A 25,727-nucleotide genomic window follows, 5' to 3' on the forward strand; every position below is an offset into this window, starting at 1 on the left:
GAATTATAGTTATGCTTATTCAACTCCGTTGGTACAGTATTTGTAATTGTTAAGTAAATGAGAGAAAAGTGTTGATTAGTAGTATATTTTTTTTTTTACTTATTAGTGAGATGTTTTCCTTCTTGTATTTTATGAAGCAAAGTCAACATAGCTGTAATTTTTTAACTTTCAGGTGTTCTTGTAAAAAAGTGCCTGCACTTTGGAGCTGAAGAAGGACATGAGGAGTAAAAGGACCTGGGATCTCACTGGTCAGAATGAAACAGATGTTGAAAGATTTTTCAAATCTATTGTTAGTAGTGCTCTGTGACTACGGTGAGTATTAGAGCTATCAAGGGAAAACTGTGAAATGTATATTCACACGGTAGTTTTGGATGGTGCTCTTTCCAGGTGATCTGCTGAAATCAGATGCCGCAGAAGCCATCACTGATAAGCGCAGAATATAGTCTAGATCTTATGCAATATTTAGGTGGAACATGCAACTTGCATAAACTCACCCTTTAGATCAGAGTGACAGGAACCTTTCCTGGTGTAAATTTACTCAGAGAAATAAACAGATAAATGAACAGATTTCCATGGGCATCATGGAGGGACTGGCTGTGTTAGAAGCAGTAACTGGAACTCTGCTCTCTTACAAGACTTATGTTTCCTAATATTTAATGAATATCATGGAAGATAGACCTATTTTAGATATCCATCTGAGGATGGACAGAACTACCTGTACAACTACCTGTTTCTCTCCGTTAACATGTTCTGTTAGTGGTTGGCTGAGATGTAAGCATGTATAGCACAGGCGACCACCTATGATTGAATGAGGTCCCGTCTGATGGACCTAAGCTGCCACTTAGAGAACTTTTGAGAACAGAAGTGTTCTTTCCTCCGACCGTATAAGAAGCCAAAGGATGGTATTAATCAGTTTTAGTCATGTAAAATTAAGCAGCTAGTCAGAGGCAATCAGTCTCATTTGAGTAGTCCACGCACAAATCAGCACATATTGAAAGCAGCTTGAACCCATCTGCAGTCTGAGATGTGTGGAATGAAAAAGCACCTCCTTCTCACCATCAGCTGCCGAGGAGTGAAGTTAGACATGTTCAATTCAAGTTAGACAACTGTAAGGTGTCTACGAGCTGAGGGGCATCCTCTGCATGATGTCTTATCTTTTCCAAGAATGTACCAAGTAGGAAGTGGATTTGCAAAGATAATTAATTCCTTATTGCACAGTGAATTAGAAATTTTGAAAATGGGACCCTTAACTCCTAAATAATGTGTATGTTTTCAAAAATTACATTCCTAATTTAAAAGCAGATGTTGTTCTGACAGCCGCAGTACATTGTCAAACTGTGCTAAAGGATTAAGCCAGGCACTGCTGAAATATCTATAGTGTGGAAAAGTTGGAAAAAGGATTGTTTAGTCCCTGCTGATGGAATGAGCTGTGGTAGCAGGTAGTTCACACCCCAAATGCCTGAAGAAGCCTTACAAAGGAGAGAAATGGACCAAAAATGTGTGCAGTTTGCTCTCCTTGTATGACTGAAAAAAATCTGATTATAGGTAGTGACTGAATACTAAGTGCGCACAGTTACTCGTGCCTCTGTGCTTGCTCCATCTCTCCTCTAGAACAAGGGATCACTAGGAGGTGTAAAGAACCTAGAATTGCCATCTTTTAGATGAGCTTCATTCCAGTAGAAGTGGAGACATTTGTCTATGGCTTTTAGTACCATTTCTTCTTTTAGTAAGACGAAGTTAACTAGCCAAGTTAGAAACACTGCACTGAGTGGGGCATGCAGTGAAGATAAGTATTAAATTCACATAATCCAAGAAGTGAGGAGAATGATTGAAATATCCACTGGTTCTTGGTGAGCCAGTCCCATAGGCATTCACAGCTAGTTGACTCAGAGGTAAAAACTATTATTCCTGAACTTTATAGAGCATGGAACAGTAAGTAATTACAAGGTGCAGTTAAACAGATAAATCTCTGCTGCAAACTTTAGGTGCGTCATCTTTTGCCTTATTTCCAGTTAAAGGGTAGTCCATAATTCAGAAAATGTCTTCCAAACAGTTCTGCATATACACATCTTTGAGTATCGCATGTGTACATAGTTTCTAGATAACTATTTCATTCATATGCTTCTCTGTTTCAGACCAAGACTTGTTTTTTAAATGATCCAGTATGCTCTGGAAAATTACTGTAATGCTAAGAAAAAGCCCTAACATATAAGAAAACAGTATTCTCGTTTCTTACCAGTTTTTCTGATCTGTATGTTCTTCTTAGCTCTGTTCTACTGGTGGCTGACAAGCCAACAGCACAACCCAAGCTGGCTTAAACGCAAATAAAAATTAGTAAATATCAGAATAGCACCCTCAAATAATTCTTCTCACTCTTCAGTGAAAACAAGGATTTTCCTTTTGATCTTTCTAGGAGTGAGTTCTTGCAAAAACTCCTCTGGCAGATTGTTGACGCCACAGCCAGGCTCCATTCGATGGGAAAACCATTGTAATGACCACCAAAAATATACAAATGCATTGACATTGTAATGACCACCAAAAATAAACAAATGCATTGAAAGCTGCCTCTGACTGACTGTCCAAACAACTGGGACCCCGTTTTGGCATGTGACACGGTCATGTGTGCACAGTAGGCTGGAGGGCAGCTGAAAGTGGAAGCTGGCTACTTCTGGCTGGTGCCTTTTGGAGCATCATAAAAAACTGCTGTGTGGGCTGTCCGTGAGTGCAAAGTTTAGGTGTTATTAACCAAAGATGGGGGAAAGGACATTGTGACCTGGGGTGCACCAGCCAGAGCTGCGCAATGCTGTAACAGCATCCTCCAGGAATGCTCACTTTCCTCACTTCCCAGCTGATCTGCATTAGGGTTGATGGGAGCTACACGGCAGTCCCTTGGCCTCTCTCCAGTCCTCCCACACACATACACAGTGGTGTTATTTCTTCTCGTCTGAGCCACTCCAAATAAAAAATAGTGCAAGAGAGTCAAGACAGTTATAAAAGAGAGCAAGGACAGTAGAGCAGTAGGTACAAACATCAATGCTTTTCGTTACTATCAATTCAGTGTTTTTGTTGTAAGTTTAAAGCTTGACGTTGAGATTTTTCATGATGGATTTTTTCCATGGTCTGATTTCTTTTTCCCTTATAATGTTTCAGCTAAATTGAATCTAGCCAATTGCTTTGTAGAGAAATGCATCGTTTTGCCCATGTTCAAAGAAACAAAAACCCAGCAACTCGCAACCATGTCACTGGGAAACTCTTAACATCTCTGTGAGAACTTCATGTTTGTTAGAGTGCTCGCTGTGGCCCGGGACATGCTTTCTGCTGTCCTTATGAAGAGTTGCCCAGATTTGGTGCAGATCTGAGTCTTTGCAGATGAGTTAGTGATGAAGTTCTCTGAAAGGCTGAGCAAGCCTCAACTCCCGCTGGCTCCTCTTGCCAGCCCCTCACAACACTGTGCATGCTGCAACCCAGGGCAGCAGAGTTCCGCCACGCTTGTCGTTTCGGGCACTAGAGTTGCTTGTCCTGTGCTCTCCGCTGTCATGCTAGCAGTGAGCAAGAAAGGTGGGAACTTGCTGGAGTTAATTGCAGGCCCAAGGAACAGGAGAAGGTAGAAGAGCTATAAGGCAAAGAGATGAGGGCAGGAGTTTGGAGAACCGTGGTAACGGTAATGGGGTTAGGATAGTACCCAAGAGATATTGACAGTAGGCAACAGTAGGAACAGGACTGGAAAATATGGGCAGGCATGGATGACAGAACCAAAACATGAAGAGCAAGGAGAATGTGGGCAATTCATAGAGAGTAATTTTTCACAGGCATTCAGAATCTGTTTCTTACTGTCTGAGTCTCTGAATTGAGATCAGGTTTGCTGGGGTGCCATGTGCTCACTGCAGCTGGGATCTATGGGATCCTTCTTTGGATGTCTGAAGGACCATTGTATTTAAAGTCAGGTCCTGGGTTTCTTAGGGCATCCACAATTAGTTGATACTTGACAGTTTTCACCTTTGTGCCTGTGCCTCGTTTCCTAACACACTAACCAAGAATAGTGACATCCTCTCATCTTTCGGGAATATTGGAAGGATAAACTCATTAATATTTCTGATGCACTAATATACTGTGATAAGAGCACAATAGAAGAGTCCATGGGGGAAATGAATAATTCTGTGTTATCAGGATGGATTTTGGATGGTGTGCAGTCAATAATACATGGGACCACCCATGGAAGCATGAGAACAGAAGAGGCCTCTGGTAACGAGCACCATCCATCTGCCAAAAGAAGCAGCGTCTTGTGGAAATGCAAACTAAAGACTGAGTTATAGTACATATATGTAAGAGTATATGCATGATTTATATGGGTAAGGCTGTGCGTACCACCTTCATTTGGACTTCATGGATGTGGTTGGAGCTGATTATTTTAAGGATGTGTTATAGCTGGTGGAGAGTAATAGGCTCTCCTAGTGCACACTGAACCTCACCCTGATGTAAGTGTCTGTAGCTGATCAGACGAATTGCTTCCTGAAAATTTTCCCTGCTGACAAGAAAGTGAATCCAAGGTGACTAACTCAAACTGAAGCTTAGAGTGGTAGGCGTCTAACGTTATGTGAGATGAGTCCTGCTGCTCCTGACTGCTGAGTGCTTGCCTTGGCGATTGCAGTGTTTTTCCAGCAAAGCTTTCTTTGAGGTAATCTTAAGACACGTGCAACAGATTTAACAAGTCCAAGTATTGTTAGTTGACAGTACTTACGAAAGGATTGCTTTAGCTGAAGTTTTACGCTTCCATAGCACCTTCCATCCAAGACTCAGAAGCCTTTTCCCAGACAATTAATTAAATAAAGATGTCTCACAGCACATTCTATATCTGGAATAGATGTATGCAGTTCCCATTTTTCAGATGACCTTTCTATGTCTGAAATCCTTAAGTTTCAAGCAACGCAGAAAAGCTAGCTGAGCTGAGAATGGAAATGTGATCTTCCCAATCCGTTGCTTTAGATATCATCTATCCCCACTAGTTACAGCATGTCTCAGGATAATTTGGCAACTTGCACAAACGTGGTCGTGCAAGAAATGCATTTAAAAAGACTGCGCCATTTATAATGAAATGATGTCATTTAGACATGTTGCACCACATCTGAGACAAGAAAAGTGCTGCAGTCACCATCACTGTTATTTTCAGCTCTTTCACTCAAGTGTCTCTGTGATGCAAATGAGCAAAATGAAAGATTCATAAGACAGAGCAAGAGAAGAGGCTTCAAAAAGCATCATGCAGACTTCCTATTTTATTTAACTTGAGAGACATTTTTCATGTTTCTGTATTAAGAAATTACTGTCTTTTTTTTGCTAAATTTTAGCTAAAGTAAGTGGAACAACAGCTGGCCACTGTGAAGTGGACTTTAAGAATTTGTAATTGTAAGAAGTTGAGAAGTTTGAGAATCCTGATAAATTAAGTTCTCAGTGAAACTTTTGGGTGTTTTTTTTTTTTATTTTGGGTTTTTTTTTTTGAAACCTTGTTTTTAACTTTACTGAACATGTTACTGCAGTGAACTTTGAGCTGCTCCAAACGACATCCCTGCACAAAGGAGAGGTGGTGAACTTGAATCACTATAGCTAGGACCTTTTTTTTTTTTGTGAACTGATTCACTTTTAAAAGCTTGAAGACCGCTTCTTAAATATCCACTTTATAAATCTTTGTTTTCTTTCATAAGGTAGATAAACAATCTTGTCTCTTTGGTTCTTAATACTGTAGTGAAACTGTTTTCCTTTCAGTTCTAGGCGAAGTGGAGTATCTCCTGTTGGAGCGACCAGGTCATGTAGCCTTCAGCAATGACACGGTGTCTGTGGAATATCAGTACTATAGTGGTGGTAATGTGACAGCAGAGCATCTGTCCATCCTGTTGCTGGATGCCAGCACCAACAAGATAATTGCAAGAAAACAACTTCCAGCAAATCAGTCCCAGGGGAGGGTAGAGTTTGAGTGTTTCCATTTCAAGAGTGCTGGGGACTTCTTGTTCAGAATGGTCTCTCCCAGCGATAACAGCAGTGCTGCCCAGTGGAGCAGAAGCAGCATGTCCACCCTCCATGTGGAATGGCCTGTATTTCACATTGATTTGAACAAGAGTACAGAGGTGCTTGGGAGCTCCCTTCAGGTTGGACTTTTTACAAATGAGCAGTTGTGTGCCATGAACGAGACAACAGTTTCACTGGATGTGATATTCGCCAGCAGCCTTTATGAATTTAGAAGACTAAGCTCTGATGAGACTCTGGGCATTAGAACTAGCAAAGGAATCCCACTCTCTAGGTCCCAGTGGGTAGAGTTTGATTGCCCAGCTGTTGGTCAAGAAACATACATTACTGTGTTACTGAAATCATTAGAAACACATTCCATTATTGCCTCCATAGGACCCATAGATCTCTTCCACAAATTTGGATACAGACTGGTTGTGGCACCAGAAGCAACATGTAAAACTTTGGTTCAGGTCTTCGTAGTCTCTCCACCGTGCACTTCCATCAGCGGAAAAATTGTTGTCTATAAGGAGACTCTCAAGCATCCTAGTCAAAGAACAACTTGGCTGTATGAAAACACCCTTCACCCAGGAGACAACAGGACAGAATTTAACTGCACGTTGTTTGATGTGGGGAAGAACAAATACTGCTTTGACCTCTTTAATTTCTCAAACCGAAGCCATTTCCCAACAAGAGTTAAGGAGTGTATGATGATCCAAAGGAATATGGGTTTGTACTGATGTTTGTCACCTTTTAGCCAAAATCAGCACTCTTGCTAGCCAACATAAATACGTTTGACTGTGGTGTCTCCTATGGAAAAACTAGTTTTTTAGTCTCCTACACCAGACAAATAGTTGTAATGTCATATACAGATGGGAACAAGATAGAGTAGACTTATGTAGGGGCATACACAAGGACATTTGGTAGCAAATGCCACTGGGGTAGCTTAAAACTGCACTAAGTTAACACTAAGTGCCACACAAAACCATTTGGGGCATTTTGAATGATGTATCTATCTAGTCTGTGTAAAACTGAAACTTGACCTTCTCAATGAGGTAAGAAGCTACTGCAGTAGGTCTGGCCCATTGGAGACACTAAACATAGGATTAGTCTTACCTAGATCTAAGTGTCTAAAAGCCAAGGGTCAAACATTAAGTAGTTGTCTAGCTTTTTAGTCAAGCAAGACAGGCATCTTGGTGATTCATGGGTGTAGAAGATATATGGGCTGAATCCTCACCTGGGTGTCTTTTTCTCTAGCCCATTTGCCGTAGGAGTTTGTAGTCCTACCTGTTAGATACACAAATTTTGGTAAGATGAATCAGGATTTGGCCATAGCAAAAGGCACTGTTTTGTCACTTGGACAGCTTGTGAGTTTTCCAAGCAGCCTTTTGAGACATGTCTCTGCTGCTTAAAACAGACCAGGGTGCGTTTTCTGACCCGTGAGGCCACCTGACAGATGACGGGTCACATTTGTATAACGAAACTTTTCCTCCCAGGAAAGATTAGAATCATACAAACTGCCAACTAGGGACAGTCTGTGGTCTCTGTAGTCCTTTGGGCCATGACTAGGTGTGGTCTGGGAGAGCACTGGTTGGCAGAAGCCAAAACCATGTCCAGGAGTATGAATGATCATGGTTAAGGAGTGAATCACAGTTAAGTATAATCACAAGACAGAGCTTGAGCCTATTCCTCAGCCCTGTTTAAGGAATATCTATACATTCTATGTGTATCTTATGGAGCTGTAGCTTCAGAGGTGGCAGTGCTTGTTTTGACAGAGTCTACAGATCACAGTAGCATGGCAGAGGAAGCAGATGAGCCAAATGTCCTTCTCATCTCTCATTTATGAAAGGCAACCACAGTGAGGGATGGGCGGTATGTGCATGAGGGGATTGGGGTTGGGTTGGGTTAAGTTGTGCTGCCTACACCCTGGAATGGAAAAGTACGTGTTCTTATTTGGAGCAGGCTTGTGTCCATAGGCAATGAATTAGTCTTTCCCATCTGCACACTTCAAAGAGTTTGAGTTGAAAGATTTGAGATGTATGCTATTTTCTACACCTCCCCATCCTAGTCTCTCTGTGCATAAACTCAAGCCAAAAAAGGGTCATTGCGCTTCATAGGCAAGATATCTGAGTGGGATCATCAGGAGACCAGGACTGTAGGACATGCTCCATAGCACACAGTCCAGACACAGCCTGCCTTAATTAGGTTCCTAGTATCGTATGGTTTTACTTGGTGCTATTTCATAAATTCTAAAACTGTTAACTGTTTAATTAACACTCTGTACTAAAAATGACCTCTGTTTTCACCACATGCCAAACTCGGTACGTAGTTCTTCTCTTCATCTTAACTTCCCATCTGCACTCTCTGTTGGCACTCTCTCTCTTCCTTTGGCATAGGAAAGTCTATCTGAAAATGAAAGCATATTATTTTCTTAATGGAGATAATTCTCAAGGAAAAAGGAAGACAGAATTCTAATTCTTTCTCTGTGCTTGGGTGGTATGTTACACTGATATGATCTAGATAATTACCCTGACAGATTAATACCAAGGATATGACATAGATATGTTTCTGTGCTCAATATTTGACTGTTTTAATTGATGAGATCCACCTTAAGCAATGACCCCCTGCAATCTGCTTTGTTTCCTTGGGTTCCCCGGGAGCACCATCCTTACGACTGCAGTCGAAAGAATCAGGCATCGCCTGTGACGAGCGGAGTTAAGTCAATAGCTGCCAAGTTAGAAGTGTCAAATCTACAAAGGCGATGAAAGCGAAACCGCACTGCGTAGCCGTAAATAAAACGTCAACCTGAAATTAATTAGACCGCAGCACATCTGACTTCAGGCCTGTATCTGCGAGACTTCAAAGCCTGCAGGCAGCGTTTGAAAAGAGCGGGGTGTTTTGGGAGGGGTGCATCAGCCTGAAGCCACGACAGGCAGAGTGAACCTGCACTGCCTGTGATGGCCATCCGGCTCCTGGCTGCTTCGGAAAGTCCTCTCCTGAGCCCTCTCACCCTGCTGCAGGGCACCGTGAGACAGCGTGCATAGACACGGACCCCCAACAGCCGTTCGTGTAAAATGTGTGGCTGTTGCACAACAGGCTTCTCTCCATAAGTCACTTATTTTCTCCTTTGGACTTCCTGAACTCACTCAGTTTAAGACAAGAAGAGGCGATAAATCCTCTAGTCTGGGTTCCTGTGCAGCATGGGCCATCACTTTTCATACAGTTGTCCTGGTGTTGAGCCTCACAACTAGTCTTTGTGTTTGGCTGCCACTTGTCCTCCAGAGAGTTATCCAGTCTTTTCTTGAAGGCACCAAAAAACAGAGGCCCTTCTAGTAATTTCTCTCAGTACACTGCTGTGTTGTTTGGTGGATTTTTTTTATTTGTTTTTTTCTTTTAAAAAGGGAAGCTGTGTGTTTCCTAAGTAAACCTCATCCAGCTTCATCCTCTAGTGACTGGCTCTTGCTCTGCTGCTCTCTGCTAGAGGACACAGCTGTTTCCTATCCACTGACTTCCCCCTGCGAAGGCGTTTGCACGTCCAGATCATCTCAGTCCTTCCAGATAATCCATGTTCTTTTTAATAAACTGAAAAGATCAAGTCTTTAATTGGAAGGCATTTTGTTCCGGATTTAATTAATTTTCTGTCTCTTTTTCGTTCCATTTCCATTGTTTTAAACTGTCCTTTTTATTTAATGATGGGGTTACCAGCTGTGGGTGCTGTGTTCTGGTATCCTCCTCGCTGATGCCGCTTGAGCAGTACCACTCGTATTAACCCTGCTTGTTGCTCCTCTGCTTTCATTTCCACTGACTGCATTAGATAGTTTTGCTGTAACTTTTACCCCATAAACTCCTCTTGAGCTGTTTTTGCGTGTGACCTTTCAGTATGTAGTCTACCATTCTGCAGGTACAGTTTGTATTCCTTCTTCCTACGTTTTACCTTTTCCTGATTCATGACCTACTTTGCTTGAATTATCCTAACTTAACAAGGAACCTACGTTGCTCCGTACAACTGCACTATCTACTTATGTGATCACAGGAGTGACATATTTTCTCAGTAATGGTTTTATATTTATTTTCGTGTCAACTAGGCAAGCATTGTACAGCACTGAGCCTTATACTAATCCCTTTGGAATCTCTCCAAATGCATTCCCACTCAGTGATGGTTTTCTGTTGACAATTGCATATCAAATCTGTCACTCAGCCAGTTCTTACTTCGTTTAGCATATGCTCTATTATTATGAAGCAGAGATATCGTCTTGTAAAAGATCAAAGCTCCTAAATCATTAAAATTATCTTCATCCAAACCACAGAAGAAGAGATAAAAGATTATTTTTTACACCCATTTTCTATAGATTGCGCACCAGTTATATTACTGACCCCTCGTCAATCCTACTCCTTACTCCTCATCCCAGCCAGGTTTAGTCCAGCCTGTGGAACAGGAATCTGGCTTGTGTCTGGAGTAGGAAGGCAAAGGCTCCTGGTGGCCCTGAGTGGGACAGGACAGCAGCTCTCCCAGCTCAGCCCATAAGCTTCAGAATGAGTGTTGCAAAAAAGCTTGTGCTATCTAAGATTGTGGATGTATCTATTAAAGGTGGGGAATATGTCTATTAAATGTGAGCCAGCACTTGTGCAGCTTTCTGTAGACTCCAGCTGGAGAACCTGTAAAAAAATAACAGTGAGATGTGAGTCACTTCATTCATCTCGGTGGAGTGTTAACTGTTTCACACAGGTGACTTAGAGAGGGTCATGCAGCTAATTTTTTCCCTGTGTTTGATGGGATTATTTGACTGTCTGAGGTAGGAAGCTCTGTTAGATCATCTTACCCAGGAACAGACTTGCAGACTGCAGACTGAGACATTGCAGGCTCATTCTTTTCAGCACTTTATCCTGTGCTTTGCTCCTCTGGGATTTAAGTGTCTGCAGCAGTGAGACTTATGCACTCCTTAGAAGGATATTCCATGTTGTAGCCTGTATCTCACTTGAAACATTCGAGATGAGACTGATAAAATTAATCAATAATGCTACGGCATAGAAATGGGCATATCTTCTTCATATTTTTGGAGTTAATTAACTTTATTTTACAGTTCTTAGTTACACTCCGGAGACTGGTTTCAACTTTGGTGTGACTCCCAGTGAAGTCTCTTGCACTTGCCGACAACAGAGATGAATTTTCTTCATCTGACTTAAAGGGGGCCTATGAGAAAGCTGGAGAGGGACTTTTTACTAGGGCGTGTAGTGATAGGACAAGGGGCAATGGATTTAAACTGAAAGAGGGCAGATTTCGATTAGATATAAGGAAGAAATTTTTCACTGTGAGGGTGGTGAGGCACTGGAACAGGTTGCCCAGAGAAGTTGTAGATGTCCCATCCCTGGAAGTGTTCAAGGCCATGTTGGATGAGGCTTTGGGCAACCTGGTATAGTGGAGGGTTTCCCTGCCCATGGCAGAGAGGTTGGAACTAGATGATCTTTGAGGTCTCTTCCAACCCTAACCATTCTATGATTCTATGACTTTTGCTAACTGTCGAAAAAAAGCTATCAGGAGATTAGCAGGGCATAAGAAGTGCAGCTGTTGCCAGCAAAGGGAAAAAGGAAGGTAGGGAAAAACTTCTGAAGGGAAAAACAGTCAGTAAGGGAGGAGAGAAATAAGTAAAATATCTAGGGGTCAGGCAGGGACATAAGACTTCCATCAAATTCTTGCTCTCTGAATAAGACTGTATGAATCAGACCTGGCTATTATCCGTAGGAAAGTCTGGGAACCAATTAGCTCTGTTGCCTGAATCTGTACCTAGCTTGCATTTATGTAGAAACAGGCAGATGCAGGGGATCTGCATATGCCAGGGCTGGTGTGTGCCGCATCCGCTCCTCCTGTGTCAGTGAATGTTTCAGCTCCACACCTCTGACATTTTAGGAATAAATCAGGTGTTATGGACTCATTGGGATAGGTCTTAGTTCTGAAAAAAAAAAAAATAATTAGGCGATGCCTCTGCAGTTCTTAAAGATGCCTGTTTGTGGGGAAAAGACTGTAATTTGCCCAGGCGGAGTCTAGATTTTCTTCCTTTAAAGGGATCCTCATCCTTTCGTTGTCCAAATTAGTAACCTGTTGGAGCATGCCACTGTTTCAGTGCACTTAGGCTTCATTTCCATGGGAACAGAGAAACACGGAACGGATGAGAAGGGTGTTTTCCCAGGTCTTATCCAAACACCAATACAATGTGTGTACACCCGGACTCAGGACCTAAAAACTGATCTCAACTTCCACAATCCCTGCAATTCCTTACTGCAGTCCCCCAGACTAGCATAGGCATTTACATGATCCTGTGAAAAATTAGTGATTTTGTCCCATATCACTGGTTTTGTTGAACTGTTTAGGACTATCATGGGTGTCAGGCTGGAAGGATGATGCTGAGCATCCCTCGCTGAATATGCTGTCGGATAACACTGCGTGCTCAGTCTTATGAACACAGAAATTAGTGAGGGAAGATGTTTATGCAGAGCATAAACACAGTTAATTGCATTTATCTTTCATGTCGACAGATCTGCCAACTGTCAGCTATTTCAAACTAACTCATCAGTTAGATGTCTTCACGTTGATAATTGATTCCTCAATTATATGTGAAAAAATTCGCACTTATTAGAGCTAGTTTGCAGCACATACCTTCTGGTTTTTCCCCTGGTGCTTTGGATCTGTTTGTCTTAAATGGAGGTTAATCATTTCATTTCCTTGAGGGAGAATAAACTATGCTTCATTTTCTTTTACGTTCTGGTAATTGCAGGAGGTTGCAGAGCAAGTTGCAGGAGTTTAAATCTCTCGTCTTTCATGGAAGCTGGAGCATTTCCTGCTCTCCTGCTGCTTAGGGCACATATTCTTAGCCCCAAAGCTATGGATGCCACAGTTTTTTTGCTAAGAAGCTCTATGCCCTCAGCTGAAGCCAAAGTCAGTGAAAAGTTCCCTGGAGCAATGGGCATATCATAGATTTGATGTCAAAGTTAGAAAATAGCTCATCCTAAATGTTCTTGTATGTTGAAGCCCACAGGCATCAATGCAGAGGCTGCTGAGCACCCTCCACTATCACCAGTGTTAGCACTGGAGGCAAGCAGAACCCTTCTGGGTCTGGCTCTATATCTGACTGTAATTAACAGAAGTTTAAATGAGCAGGGAGTGTGGAGAGAGGGAAATGAGCCAGCGCACACACTGGAAATTATGGCAGGGACTCACCAAGCTGCTCACATAAAGTAGTCTATGAGGAGGTGAGTGCTTCTCCAGCTAGCCTGCCTCCCTCTGCCAGTGATGAGGGACACTGCTGGACTCTTTAATGACACTGATGTGAAAAAAAGTGTTGTGAGATCCCCAAATACTGTGATACCATGAAGTCTTTTGGCAGAGAGATCAGAGGGCCCCTGACTGACTATTTGTTTTGGCCATTTGTCTTGTTGCCCTCACTAATAGCTGTGCTCACTAGCTGATGTGATTTTGCAACTATCCAGGGTCTGTACCTTTGAGGGACTCCTTACCCCAAGAAAATTCCCCAGTTCCCCACCTCCTTGACACCCCCTGACTCCCTTTCCTCTCGACACCGCACACCATCCAGTCTTGCTCCATTTTGCACTTTACTGGGAACTGGCGCGGCTGCAAACTGGAGGAGGAGTTCGAAAGCTCAGTCTGCCTCTGGGCTCCTCTCCCCTGCTGTAGCAGCTCTCCAGCTCCATTGACAGAGGAGTGAAAGCAGAGAGATGCACAAAGAGCACACAGTGAAAGACAGCCTGGGATCACAGATATGGCAATACTGCGGTAGTGTCAGTGGTAAATAGCCAGGGAGGTCACTTGGTGTTGTAGCACCACCGTGGTGTCTCGCCATGCCCATCTCTACTCTGCGTTGGGCAAGGCAGACAAACATGCATGCACGCAGATGTGCGTGAGTATGTGCCCACACACGCTTTACAGCCTTGGCTGACAGCACAGGTGTAAGCTCAAAAAATTCCCGAGCCCCATCCTGCAGTGCAGGTGAGTATCTGCATGCAGGAGAGCAGCCCCGCTGGTTCTGTTACACTGCTCGCATTAACATTCACGCTGGCCTGCTCACAAAAATGTATAGGGCAGGGCCCAAAGCAGTTAAAATTTCATGTTTATTAAAACACAGCTGTATTTATTTTTGTTAGAGACTTTTAAAAATAATGACACACTGTGAACAATACAGCAACCAATATAACATGAAATCATAAAGCCATTTCCAGTCATGCAACACTGTCTAGTCCTTTGGCATCATAACTTGGTCACTGACCAGGAGCTCAGGGGCATGCTAGCAGCAAAGCAACTGTGTAATAAAATTAAAGATCATGACCTGTGTTGGCAGTAGCAACACCATAAATTATTTTAAAAGGCAAACTTTGACAAACCTAATCTACTTTTTTTTTTTATTATTTAGCTGATTTTCCACTTAATCTGTGAGCAGTGAAATGGAGTTAAGTGGTTTATTGTTTTTCTTTCTGGCAGGTTTCAAAACCAGGCCACTGACTCAACTGACCCCTAGGAGGGTCTCCAGGGTTTTTGTCCTTTAAGATTGCATCTGGACTCGTGCATTAGTTTAGAATTTAAATTTGTGGTCTTGTTTCAGTGTCACAGTTGTCAGTTATGAGCAGGAATGGTCTCTTCCTGGTCTCTCACTGCTGTAAAAGTTTGAGCGTTGAACACTGGATGAAGATGTTATCTAAGCAAAAGAGGGATTTCGTTACACATTAAAAAACGATAATGTTTGAGGCAGCATTAGAACCTGAGTCTGCTTCCACTTAAATAAATGAACCTGTAAAATTTCATCTTGAGTTAATTGCCTAACCATAAGCAATAAAACAATAGGGACCCGTAGGCTGTCAAATGAATGATTCAATAATATGTTTGTGTGCCGAGAAGATAATAAAGAGAAAATCCAATATTGCCATTTCATTAGGTCTTGTAGACTTATTCTCCTTTCACAGTCATATAAATCAGGAGTAACTACACTTAAGTCAATGAAGTTATCCTGCTGTAAAAGCCTTATTTGTCAGGCAGGAATTGGATTAATATATAAATTACTAACCCGCTCCAAAGATTTCTGGATTTATTTCCATTTGCTGTTGTTCCAGGCAGGTCCTGTCTGCCTCAGTTAACTGACTGCTGTGTCGCTGGCTGGCACTGGAGTGAAAAAAGGGCAAAAAAAAAGTGGGAGTGTTGCGCCAGACTCTGATGGAAACGGCAACAGGTCCCTGGATGATGCTTGCTCTTTTGGTGTTGCTGTTGGCATTGTTTGGTTATTTATTGTTTGTTTTCTTAAATAAGAGGAGACAGACGGCTGTGTCTTTAAAGGTAAGGAGGCAGACGCATTCCTCATTGCTCTGAGCTTGTGTCTTTGCAGAAACGTGGAGCCCGTGGCAGCCCTGGAGCCCCTGCAGCGTCACCTGCGGGGACGGTGTCCGGGAGCGCTTCCGAGAGTGCCTCACCTCCTCGCCAGCAAAACCAGGCTGTGCTGGATCACTGAGGGAGACTTCCTTGTGTTCGCTGGAGGAGTGTTTGTGTATGTAGCTCTGCTGTCCTCTTCCCTGTCGTCGCTTGTCAGCCCTGGCAAAAGCAAAGGGTCTGTTATTAGAAGGGCTTTGTAAAATGGAAGCATCAGATCTCTCCTTCAGTCACATTGATTTTGGGGGGATGTCACATTCCTGTGGTTGATGGAGTAGGGTGGGAGCCTACATGTGTTTGTGGGACAGCTGGAGATAGGGCTTCAAGGCATAAGAAGATTTCTGCATGCTGTGAGTGTCATGGAAGGTGTTTAAAATCTCCAGCACGGCTGGAGGGTGGGGGAGGGCTGGAGGAAAGATCTCGGGGCAGTGAGACGTGTTCAGTACGGAAAGCCAAAGACTCCAGGCAGTGGAAACCTATTAAAAAGTGGAAACCTATTAAAAGTGGGCTGGTTACAGCTGAGACCTGTGGTGTGGGGTCCCCACTTTGGGAGTTTTTTGAGGTGGCAGTGCCAGGTCTTCCTCTGCTCCAGCCTGCCACCGCTGTTGGCTGGTGACAGGGCAGGCTGGCCGGTGCTGGAGGGTGTCAGGTGAGGTTCAGGAGACCTGAGCCCCCTGCACAGTGAGAGGGCTTTACGGCAGCCACATGGCTCCGGCTGAGGCTCGATGAGGCTGTGCCAGCACCATAGTTGGGAGTTGCCACCAGCATGAGAGGGAGAGAAGTGGCCCCTTTTAATGGGATGATGGTACTGAATCCATACAAACCTTTTGCCTCTTGCAAACTGCCTGCTGAAAAGGAGGGGGCTGATGCTAAGGGGCTCTGAGGGTCCATCTGCTCAGAAACTGGCTGATCTACAAGTTCCAGTGCCTTCCCCTTGGGCTGTAATTTAACAGATACTTCAAGCTATTGTGAAGTGAGCAATGCCTTACCCCTTGCCTTGGCTGCTTCCATGGCACTCACTTCCTTGTGCTGGCAAAAGTGCAGTGTGGTGAACTGGAATGGATCCAGCTGAAAAAATGGAGTTTGGGGATGTGGGCAAGTTGTTTATCACATGGCCCTTGCAATGTTTGTGCCACTGAAATGGGAGAGACAGCAGAGGGGAAGAATGTGTAGCCGAAGCAGGAGGAAGGCAGGACTACTTTTTCGATGGAGATGTTGGCTTGAGCCAGCTTCAAGGTGTTTGTTGAATGGAAGCCTCAGAAGTATACAGGTAGGATTGAAATGTATGATGGACCACTGTAAGGAATGTGTTATATTGAACACAGGTTGGGTGAAGGGAAAATATTAAAAATTATATTCCATCAAACCAGCGACTGCATTTTGTCAGTGTTCATGCAGCACTTGGGATGTTTTAACTGTTTGTTGTTAAGGTAGCTGATGTTTTTAAAGAGTGGAAAATGCTGGCCGTGTGGGTTTGCTTATTTTGTAAAGCTGTGAGTGTACGCACAGAGAAACAGCTCAGACATTTAGAGGCTCCAGCTTAAAATTAATGCCGTGCTCTAGGGCTGGTTGTCTTCTCTATGCCAAACTCTGTCAGACTGCTGTGGGCAATAACGCCACCAGTGAAATGCGGTGGAGTAGTTGGTGTTTTTCTGAAGCGATGCTGAACTGTGCTGTTCCATGCCTCCTGTTACCTGCTGGAGCAGTATTTCCATAAGCATGGTGTTTGGCTTGGCTCCTTGCCTGCCAGTTTCACCCCATTCCTCCAGAGCTCAGACAGTAGTCCTGGTGCACAGAGCTCCCCGAAGCGCGGTCTGTGTGTGTGGAGCATGTGCTGGACACGTGATTTGAGTGTGTGTGCACCTTGCTTTACACACGCAGAAGTAATGTCACTCTTTCCATGCAGGTGTGCAACTGTTTAAGGCTTGTCATGTTTTCCAGAGAGATCAGCTGTCCTGTGCACACGTGGTGCACATGCCCATGGCAGTCTGGTTGGAGTTACTGTTTGGTAGGTCTTAGCAGGTCTGGACAATCCTCAACTTCCAGTAAGGTCTCTGGGTTAATAAAGAGGGCTTATGGATGGAAAACCCAGATGCACAGGAGGCCTGCATCTGCACCCATTGCTGTGGGATCACCTGGAGGAGCTACCTCACTTCCCCCCTGCACATGGTTTCTAATCCTTCTGCTCCCACACCAGGCAGCTTCATTTACAGAATCACCTCCATGATTTCATCTCATTGAATCTCAAGTTGCTCGAGAAGTGACTTGACACTGTTGTCTTACAGTGTTCATCTTCTGCCTTATCTCAGGCTGGGACTGTCATTCCTCCCCACCCCCTGACTGTCCGCACCTTTCTGAAGCAGGAAAGCTTTTCATCAGCATCACTATGTTTGCAGTCATTAGTCCAGCAGATGGAGCAAATGGCTGAATAAACGAAACCAACACGCAGTCTAGAGGCAGAGGCAGATGAGGTGGAGAGAAGCAAATCTAATTGACTAAGTCTTGTTTCAAACCTTGCTGTTCGCTACTTGTTAGATTTCCACGCCAAATGAGACAGCATTTCCTACAGATAGGAAATGGAGTCTTTAGAAAATAGCTGTGAGAGCAGGAGAAGGATGAGCAATGAATGAATTGCTCTGCTGTGGTGATACTGAACAGGGCAAATGCTGGTCCTGCTTTCTCCCCCAGAGTTGGCATATTCACTTCCCACTCAGGCCCCCAGAAGGGCAGTGCTCCATGCTCCAGGCATGATGGCATTGAGCTGAATGCAAGTTTTAGGGATTCTCCAAAAAAGATTGAGCAGGCACTGGTCTTGTTCTTTATGCTAATGTCGAGCTCTCAGAGTGACATGAAGCTCCAGGTTAATCCCACAGCAGGATTTTTCAAAGGTCTTGGGGCTGCCAGGTATCACTGAGTCAAAGAAATAGGTCTCCTGCCCACCCAGCACCCTGCACATCTATTACCATAGCAGCCTCATGAGACCTTCTGGCCTGTGTTCATCGGTGCGTTTGTGCATCCTACGCACCTAATAGCTGTGCTACCAGCTTGCCGTTGAATGAGTGTTCTTCTGGATTATAGGCAGTGCATAGTGTTTGCGTCTCATTGTTCTACAGATGCGTTTCCTACAGCTGGACAATCATTGTGGCGCAGGCAGGAGCAGCTGGCAAGTTTTACAGCAGACTGTCTGTCACCCAGATGGAAGGCTCTGGGTTCTAGATAAAACTAGAGACTGAGAGAAGGTCGTTAAATGATTCAGTTTGAGCTCATAGCTTCATGGCCAGCTCTTGTCAGCCAGAACTGAGCAGCCTTGTCCTCCAACAGCATTTTCATGGCCTTATGAAAATGCTGGTATTTCGCCACAACAAGTTGGGAAGTGAGTGCTACCTGAAACTAAAATTAACTGCTGGACCAATTCAGCCATCAGCCATGCTGTGTTCTGCTCAGGGCTGCCACTGAAATGCTGGAAGCCTCATCCAGAAAAAGAATTATTAATCTCTCATTGATTCAGCTGTCTGTAATGTGGTGTAGTGTGCAGGTAAGAAGTTTAAATGAGGCTTTGGAAAGCTCTGAGATGTTCACATTACAGGTTTGCAGAGTATTCTTTCCCGTTTGAAGGCCCATCTCCAGATATGACAGAAGAGTGTCAATACCAGAATGCCAGGGGCACCAGAGCAATGGCCTTCTCAGTTAGGAGGCTGCTGAGGAGGGGAAGGTTTTGTCCTCTGGGGTTCCAATGACAGGCAGTGGTGGAAGAAGCACCCTCAGAGGACTGCTTAGAAAAGCTATGCTGCCCCTGCTAGTGATGCCTCTCTGCTCTTCAAATTCACTGTGATTCTCACACCCACTTAAACTACCCTAAAAATAATTTTAAAGTGATACCTGAATTTTTACCCTTTTTATGGCACTTTTCTCCAGAGGGTCTTAATGTACTTCATAAAGGAGGGCAAATACTGTTACCTTGTTTAACATGTATGGAAAAGGCAGAACAGGCAACAGTAGTTATTACGTTTAAAAGGTCCACGGGAACCTCAGTTTAAAGTAAGATCTGTTTCTGCCAGTTTGAAGTGATCAGTAGCAAGTCATCTACAATGAGCAAATTTTAATCGCAGACAAATTCTTGTATTGTATTAAATGGTTATTTTTCCTTTGTAGTTAAGTATCCATCCTAAAATACCAAAATGCTGATGACAGTGCAACTCTGACAGACGCGTGTGCTCTTTGTTTCAGCTGTCAAGCCTCCCACCCCACCTTCTGTCCAGCCAGGAGAGGACCAGAAAGCAAATAATATAGTCACCATCACAGGTATCTCCCTATGCTTGTTCATCATCTTTGCCACCATTCTCATCACCCTCTGGAGGAAGCTCTGCAGAGCTCAGAAGTGCAGCACCGCTGTCCGCCGAAACTCTGTCCATTCCCCCGGCTTCCGGAAAAACTCTGATGAGGAAAACATTTGCCAAGGCAACAAGCAGCGGGATAGCTTCGCAGAAGGAGGGGATGCCCCTGTTAACATTCCTCTGACCTACAGGAGAAGCCTCCAGTTTGCCCAAGAAGATGATGCCTCTGGAAGTGAGAACTTTCAGCCAAATGCCCAAAAAATAATCCCTCCGATTTTCAGCTATCGCCTCGCACAGCAGCAGCTGAAAGAGATGAAGAAGAAAGGCTTGACTGAGACTACCAAGGTGTACCACGTCTCTCAGAATCCCCTCACGGACACGGTTGTTGGTGCTACCACGATGCTTCCCCTGAGCGGGGAAAACCAAGAGGAGGCAGCAGCAAACAAATTTAGGATCAAATCTCCGTTTCTGGATCAGCCAGCCAGTCAGCCCAAATTCCCAGGGGAAAGCTCTCACCCTAGACTGGATTTTCCATTCTCACAGGCTAATCCTGCAATGAGCCCTACCCAGACCTTGATAAGAAGAGCTCATTTCAAGCACCAGGATAATAGAGGGGACTTGCCTGAGAGGAGCTGTCACAGAAACCCACAGTTTAGAAGAACAGCCAGTTTCCATGAAACTAAAAAGGCCAGGCCTTTCAGAGAGAGAAGCATGTCCACCCTCACCCCCCGACAGACTCCTCTCTACAACTCCAGGACCAGAACGTGGGACCAGGGTTTGGAGGAAAGGACGCGGCCAAAATTGAGGAACGCTAATCCAATTTGTGAAAAGCTGGATCAGCCCCACGGGGCTGTGCCGGGGTGTGAACCGCAGGGCCATGGCACAAAGGGCCACCACAGGGCAGGTCCCCCGGTGAAGAAGCTGGACCTGATCACTGACCGCCAGCCTGCCAGTCAGGAGAAGGCAGCAGATAAGCCTGAGCCCAGCCGAAGTAAGAGGGGCCCTTCACCTAACCCCAGAGGCGCGTGGCGGAAGGAAACAGGCTTGGCTGGCAAAGATAATTCCCAGAGAGGTCTAAGTGTAAGCCCTGCCCAGTACCGAAGGGACAAGTGCCAGAGCTTCCCCTTGGACCCTGAGTTTGCCTTTTATGATAATACTACTTTTGGCTTAACGGAGGCAGAGCAGCAGATGATCGACCTCCCTGGGTATTTTGGCTCAAACGAGGAGGATGAAACAAGTACTTTAAGCGTTGAGAAGCTGGTGATCTGAGTGAGTCATTGCGGCCCTGCAGGAGGGGCGTGCGCAGGAGAGGATCTGCAGGATCCGTTGGCTTCTGGTGGAAGGAGCAGTGGGAATCATGTTCCCTCCACATGGAGCAGGAGGGAATAACGCCCCAAGCCTGACTTGTGGGAACACATTCCTTTCTAATTACTGTAAAGTGCTTCCATATCATTATTTTTTGTATGTATGTCTGTACAATACACCCAAAATACCCTGGGAAAGCATGTGTTAGTGAAGGCGTGACGGAGGAACAGCCGATAGATTTTGTTGCCAATAGATTTGATTGCATAAAGCAGTCATGTTTCTTACATCGTACATGATGAATGCCACTGATGGAGCCTTTCTCACCTTGTGGACCTTGCACTAGTAGATTATGATGTCCTAAAGCATCCATTGTCCAGTATCCTCAACCATCTGTCCTAATTAGTGAATCATGTCCCATTTAGAAAACACAAACCTCAAGTTGTGAGCAGTTGTCATCGTTTTTCTGGGAGTCATTATTGAACTGTGTTGATTCGTCGTAGTTGCTCAAAGAAGTCATATGGTGGTGTTTCTTCTAGCTGGTTGCATGAAAGTGCAAACAATTGATGCCGAATACTTGGAATTAATTTAAAATAGAGAGGGCATTTTTCATCAGTCAAGACTTTGATTTTGTTTTTTCCTGCTGATATTTATAACAAGGAAACAGTCCTCACAGAAATGTTACTGCAGCATTTAAGCACCTGTAAAAGGCAGTGAGAGAACTGTTGAATCACCCATCCTTTCCATAATCATCTTTCCGTTAATTAAACTTTTTTAAAAATGTAAATAAATCGACAATAACAGTACTGCAACAAACTCAAAATAAATTATGAACAAAACCAGCGAACAACAAATTTATTTGATGTATACCTGTTTTGTGAACAAAAAGAAAAAATAAAATGGCTTGACAACATCTGGTGATTCCTGGACGATCTTACGGTGAAGTACAAAAGTTATGTTGTTTTTTTTTCTGTCATGCTTTAAAATCAGAGATCAAAAATTGGCAGTTACACACTGCTGCAAGTATTCAGAGCTGGGTTGAAACCCCAGTTAACAACAGAGACAGAGCTTGGGCCAGCGAGAATGACTCAGAGGCTTTGCTTGCCATTTGCTAGGATAACCCTTTCTTCAGGGAGTTTGCAAAGACCAGCGGAATGCTATTGAGCAACAGCAAGAAAAGAGGAGGTGCTGCCTGTGGAAGATGTAGTGAGAGAAGGTAGGTTCAGATCAGTCTTAAAACAACTCTCCCATAAGGAGCCCAGCCCTACATGCCCTTTAACCCACCTTGTGGGCGTGAAGGAAAAATTAGAATGTTCTTAGTTCTCTGGCAGTAGGCTTCTATCTTCATCAAAACCGGCTTTCTGGGTGGAAAGAGAGATTTCCCAATTGCACCTTTTTTTTTTTTTTCCAAACCAACAATTTTAAAGGGAGAGCAGCATTGCTGTGCGTTAGCCTGTTACTGATGGCACCCCGCTGAAGTGTCCAAAGCGTGCACTGGTAACGTGGAAGGCACACAGCTGGAGTTTTTGCTGTGACAGCCAAGGAGGAGCCGGACACTCGGCATTTGGTAGCTAGAGTCAAACCCCGCCATTTCAACAGCCCTTTTGATGGGTTACGTTTTGCAGCTGCTACTGGAGCGCTTGATCTGACTGGCGGGGTGATGTGAGCTCCCTCCTTCCCAGGAGCAGCACCAGCACGCTGTGTTGTCGGCGCTCAGCCCTTCGACCCGGCGCGGTGTTCGTACCAGCGACGCGTTCCCGTAAGCTGTCGGTTTGAAATGCTGTTTAAAGCATTTGGAAACATGTCCACACTTGAAGCATGATCCAAAGCTAATCAAATGTAACGAGTCTTTGAATTGACTTAAATGAGCTGGAAGTCAGACCTCTGAAGCAATTGCTGCTCAGGTTACTTACCACCCCTGTGCCAGGGTAAACTCTGCTGCAGGAAGCCTGTTCGCCCTGAAGCAGTGATCTGTCACAGTTGGAGCTACAGTACTCCATTGTCTATTTGCAGCTTTGGTGAGCCTGTCAGTGCAGGAGACCCCGGCGAAACAGGAGATCAGATGTCCAGCACAGCAACATTCAGCAAGCGTTCCCCTGACCTTCAGTGGGAGTGATGTGAGCTCGGCGGTAGCCCTCAGATCAAATAAGTTCTCGCTAGTGGCATTTTTATTAAGATAAAGAGGGTTCTGAAATATTTTCTTGGTTTTGCTGTGGGAGTTGCAGGGTCCTGCACAAAGCCCTGTGACCTCTGCATCTCCGAGGGGGTTCTCGGTGTTGCAGGAGGGCAGAGGAGGGGGAGCCTTGCTCTAAGCTGGATACTGCCTCCTGCAACCTTGTCCCAATGTCAGGCTGCGTTCAGAACAGCTACCATAATGCATTAGGTGGACTTAGGTACATCTTACATCTAAGACAGCAAGGCAGACCCCTTCCCTCCCAGCTTGTCAGGTCTTGGCCCCTTTTCCTCTCTCAAATAAAAAAGCACCGTAACACATTGATGCTGGCTGAAGGCAGTCCAACTGTAATGCCTCTCCGTATTGACGCAGGCTCCGTACTCTGGACTTCACATTGCTCACTGCTCACGCACTGGGGAACTGGACTGGGTAGCAGTTGTCTGACTAAGCCCTGTCAACTTCATCTCTTGCTTGATACTGTGGTATCAGATGGGTATCGGCTGCTCAGTGAACTGTCAAACCACTAATACTGTCCATTTGATGCCGTAGATGATTTCCAGCACACAGAGTTGAGTATCGGCAGTCTGTAATCTTTACCCTGCTTCACTAGCCCTCTACTGAAAACGAGGTTGAGCAACATCTGACAGAAGACTTTAACTTATTTCACTCACATTTCTCTGTGTCTTCTACCTATCAAAAATTGTCCTTACTGCCTTCAGCGCTGCATCCGTGGCTGCGTGGTTATAACGTGTGCCCAGTGATTCCTTACGTTCCCTATCACGCAGTTACAACCTTGCACTAAGATTTTACCGTAGTAAAATACAGAAGTTAGCCATCAGAAAGGAAATAGTAAGTGCTGGATGTTCACTGCCCTTTCTCCACAAGGGCAACCTCATTTCAGGCATGTAGGTGCAAGTTTTGTTCCACATGGGTACGTGCCAATGCTTGGGAAGAGGGCAGCGGTGCAGTCTTGCTCTAGGAGCACTGCTCCCTGTAGTGCTGGCTCATTGCTCTCCAGTGTTCACGTTTGCAATCATTGGGATGTCTAGGAAGAAGTGAGAACAAGGTTTACCTCTTGACAAAAAAGAGGAACCAAACCAAATTTTTACACTGAATTTTTCACGTCTCTGTATTGTCTCCAGGACAGCTTGAGCCATGGAAATTAAATTTACCTTGCAGACCCTCTCAACTACCCAGGGCAGCAGGTGCGAAAGCACCAGAGCCAACACCAAAAGAATGCATTTATAGTATTATGAGCTTTCTCAGTATTTTAATCCAAATTTCTGTTGAAGTTCCTGCTGTTGAAAACCAGATACAAAGTGTTAAGTCCTACTCAGATGATTTTATTTCACTTTTTATGGATATAGAATACAAATTACAATATATATGGATCTAAAAGCAAATAGATGGAAAAGAACTACCAGTTAAAAAAGTTACTATAATTCAGAAAATAATAGTCTCATTCTACAACATGGTAGTTCAGTGATTTGCACCCAGCTGATATTCCTGTTCATTTTTAACTGTTGTTATTAACAGCTTGTGGAAAATAAATTTTCAGTGTTCCATTTCTTTCAGTCTCTTTCATTCCGCTCTGATGAGACAATGAAAGCAGCCTGCCTTATGGTTCTATCACTTTCACTTTCTGATTCCCCGTCACTAACTCAAAGTTATCTGATAAATTACACAAGAACATAGAAATGAATCATGACTGCATTTTATGAACTCCTAAGAATATCTGTGCTCATCTTAAATTTAGTAAAATCTGCGTAATTTTAATCTGGGGCTAAAGTCTGGCCAGCAGCATTGTCTTTGTCTGCATTAATGTGTCACAGTGTGCTATGGAAGTGGATCTGCAGCGGGAAGCTGTTGGCAATGAAACCCAGCGTCCACACTGTCCCTGTTGTGGGGTTTTACTTTGAAGTAGCCCTCATCTGGATGCATCTTAGCAGGTGGAGCACATCCATCCGCTGGTTTGGTTTCACACTCTCCAGGAGAGTTCTGCAACTGAAGTGTGGCAATTGGGGACCATAGGGAGAGTTGCTTAAAAACATTTTCCTGATCCAGGACAAACACTAATGAAGGCACACCAGATGAAGTTCAGTTCTCGATCACCTTGTTTTTATTCTTATGTTCTTGTAACCAAAGCACTGACAGTTAATGTGAGAAAGATTTAGCCCTTGGAGAGTATGGATAGCTAAAAGAACATGCTTATCATTCAAGGTCCAGAGAGCTTTTTGTAAATGCTCTCCAAAGAAGTCCTGAAAACTGCTGAAAAAGAAAACTGTGGTTATTCCATGACTGAGATCTATATGTTTTCCATTAAATTGTTGGCTGCCTGTGCTAAAACAACTTGTGTCGTTAGCTTCAGCTAGTAGAAACTGGTGCAACTCCAGTTATCACAGTGCAGGTTTGGCGATTGGCGGCAGCAGCAGAGGGCTGACTATTAGGGTGTACAGTTCTTTTCAGCCTGTACTTTTTTTTCTTTCCAAAGCAGCAGATT

General features: G+C 44.2%; 1 protein-coding gene across 2 annotated transcripts; it reads left to right on the top strand.

Annotated features, from left to right (window-relative positions):
• The first annotated feature begins 254 nt into the window (after positions 1-254).
• On the top strand, positions 255-21,021 carry THSD1 (thrombospondin type 1 domain containing 1). 2 transcript variants are annotated; one of them, XM_009980164.2, is made up of 4 exons: positions 255-312; positions 5,758-6,723; positions 15,378-15,536; positions 19,646-21,021. In XM_009980164.2, exons 1-4 carry the CDS (start codon positions 255-257, stop codon positions 21,019-21,021), a joined length of 2,559 nt encoding a protein of 852 aa, XP_009978466.2. The 2 variants fall into 2 exon arrangements, with proteins under 2 accessions (XP_009978466.2, XP_009978473.2); XM_009980171.2 differs by lacking the exon at positions 15,378-15,536.
• Positions 21,022-25,727: the final 4,706 nt, after the last annotated feature.

This window comes from Tauraco erythrolophus, chromosome 1 (genome assembly GCF_009769465.1).
Source record: "Tauraco erythrolophus isolate bTauEry1 chromosome 1, bTauEry1.pri, whole genome shotgun sequence".
Classification (NCBI taxonomy): Eukaryota; Metazoa; Chordata; class Aves; order Musophagiformes; family Musophagidae; genus Tauraco; species Tauraco erythrolophus.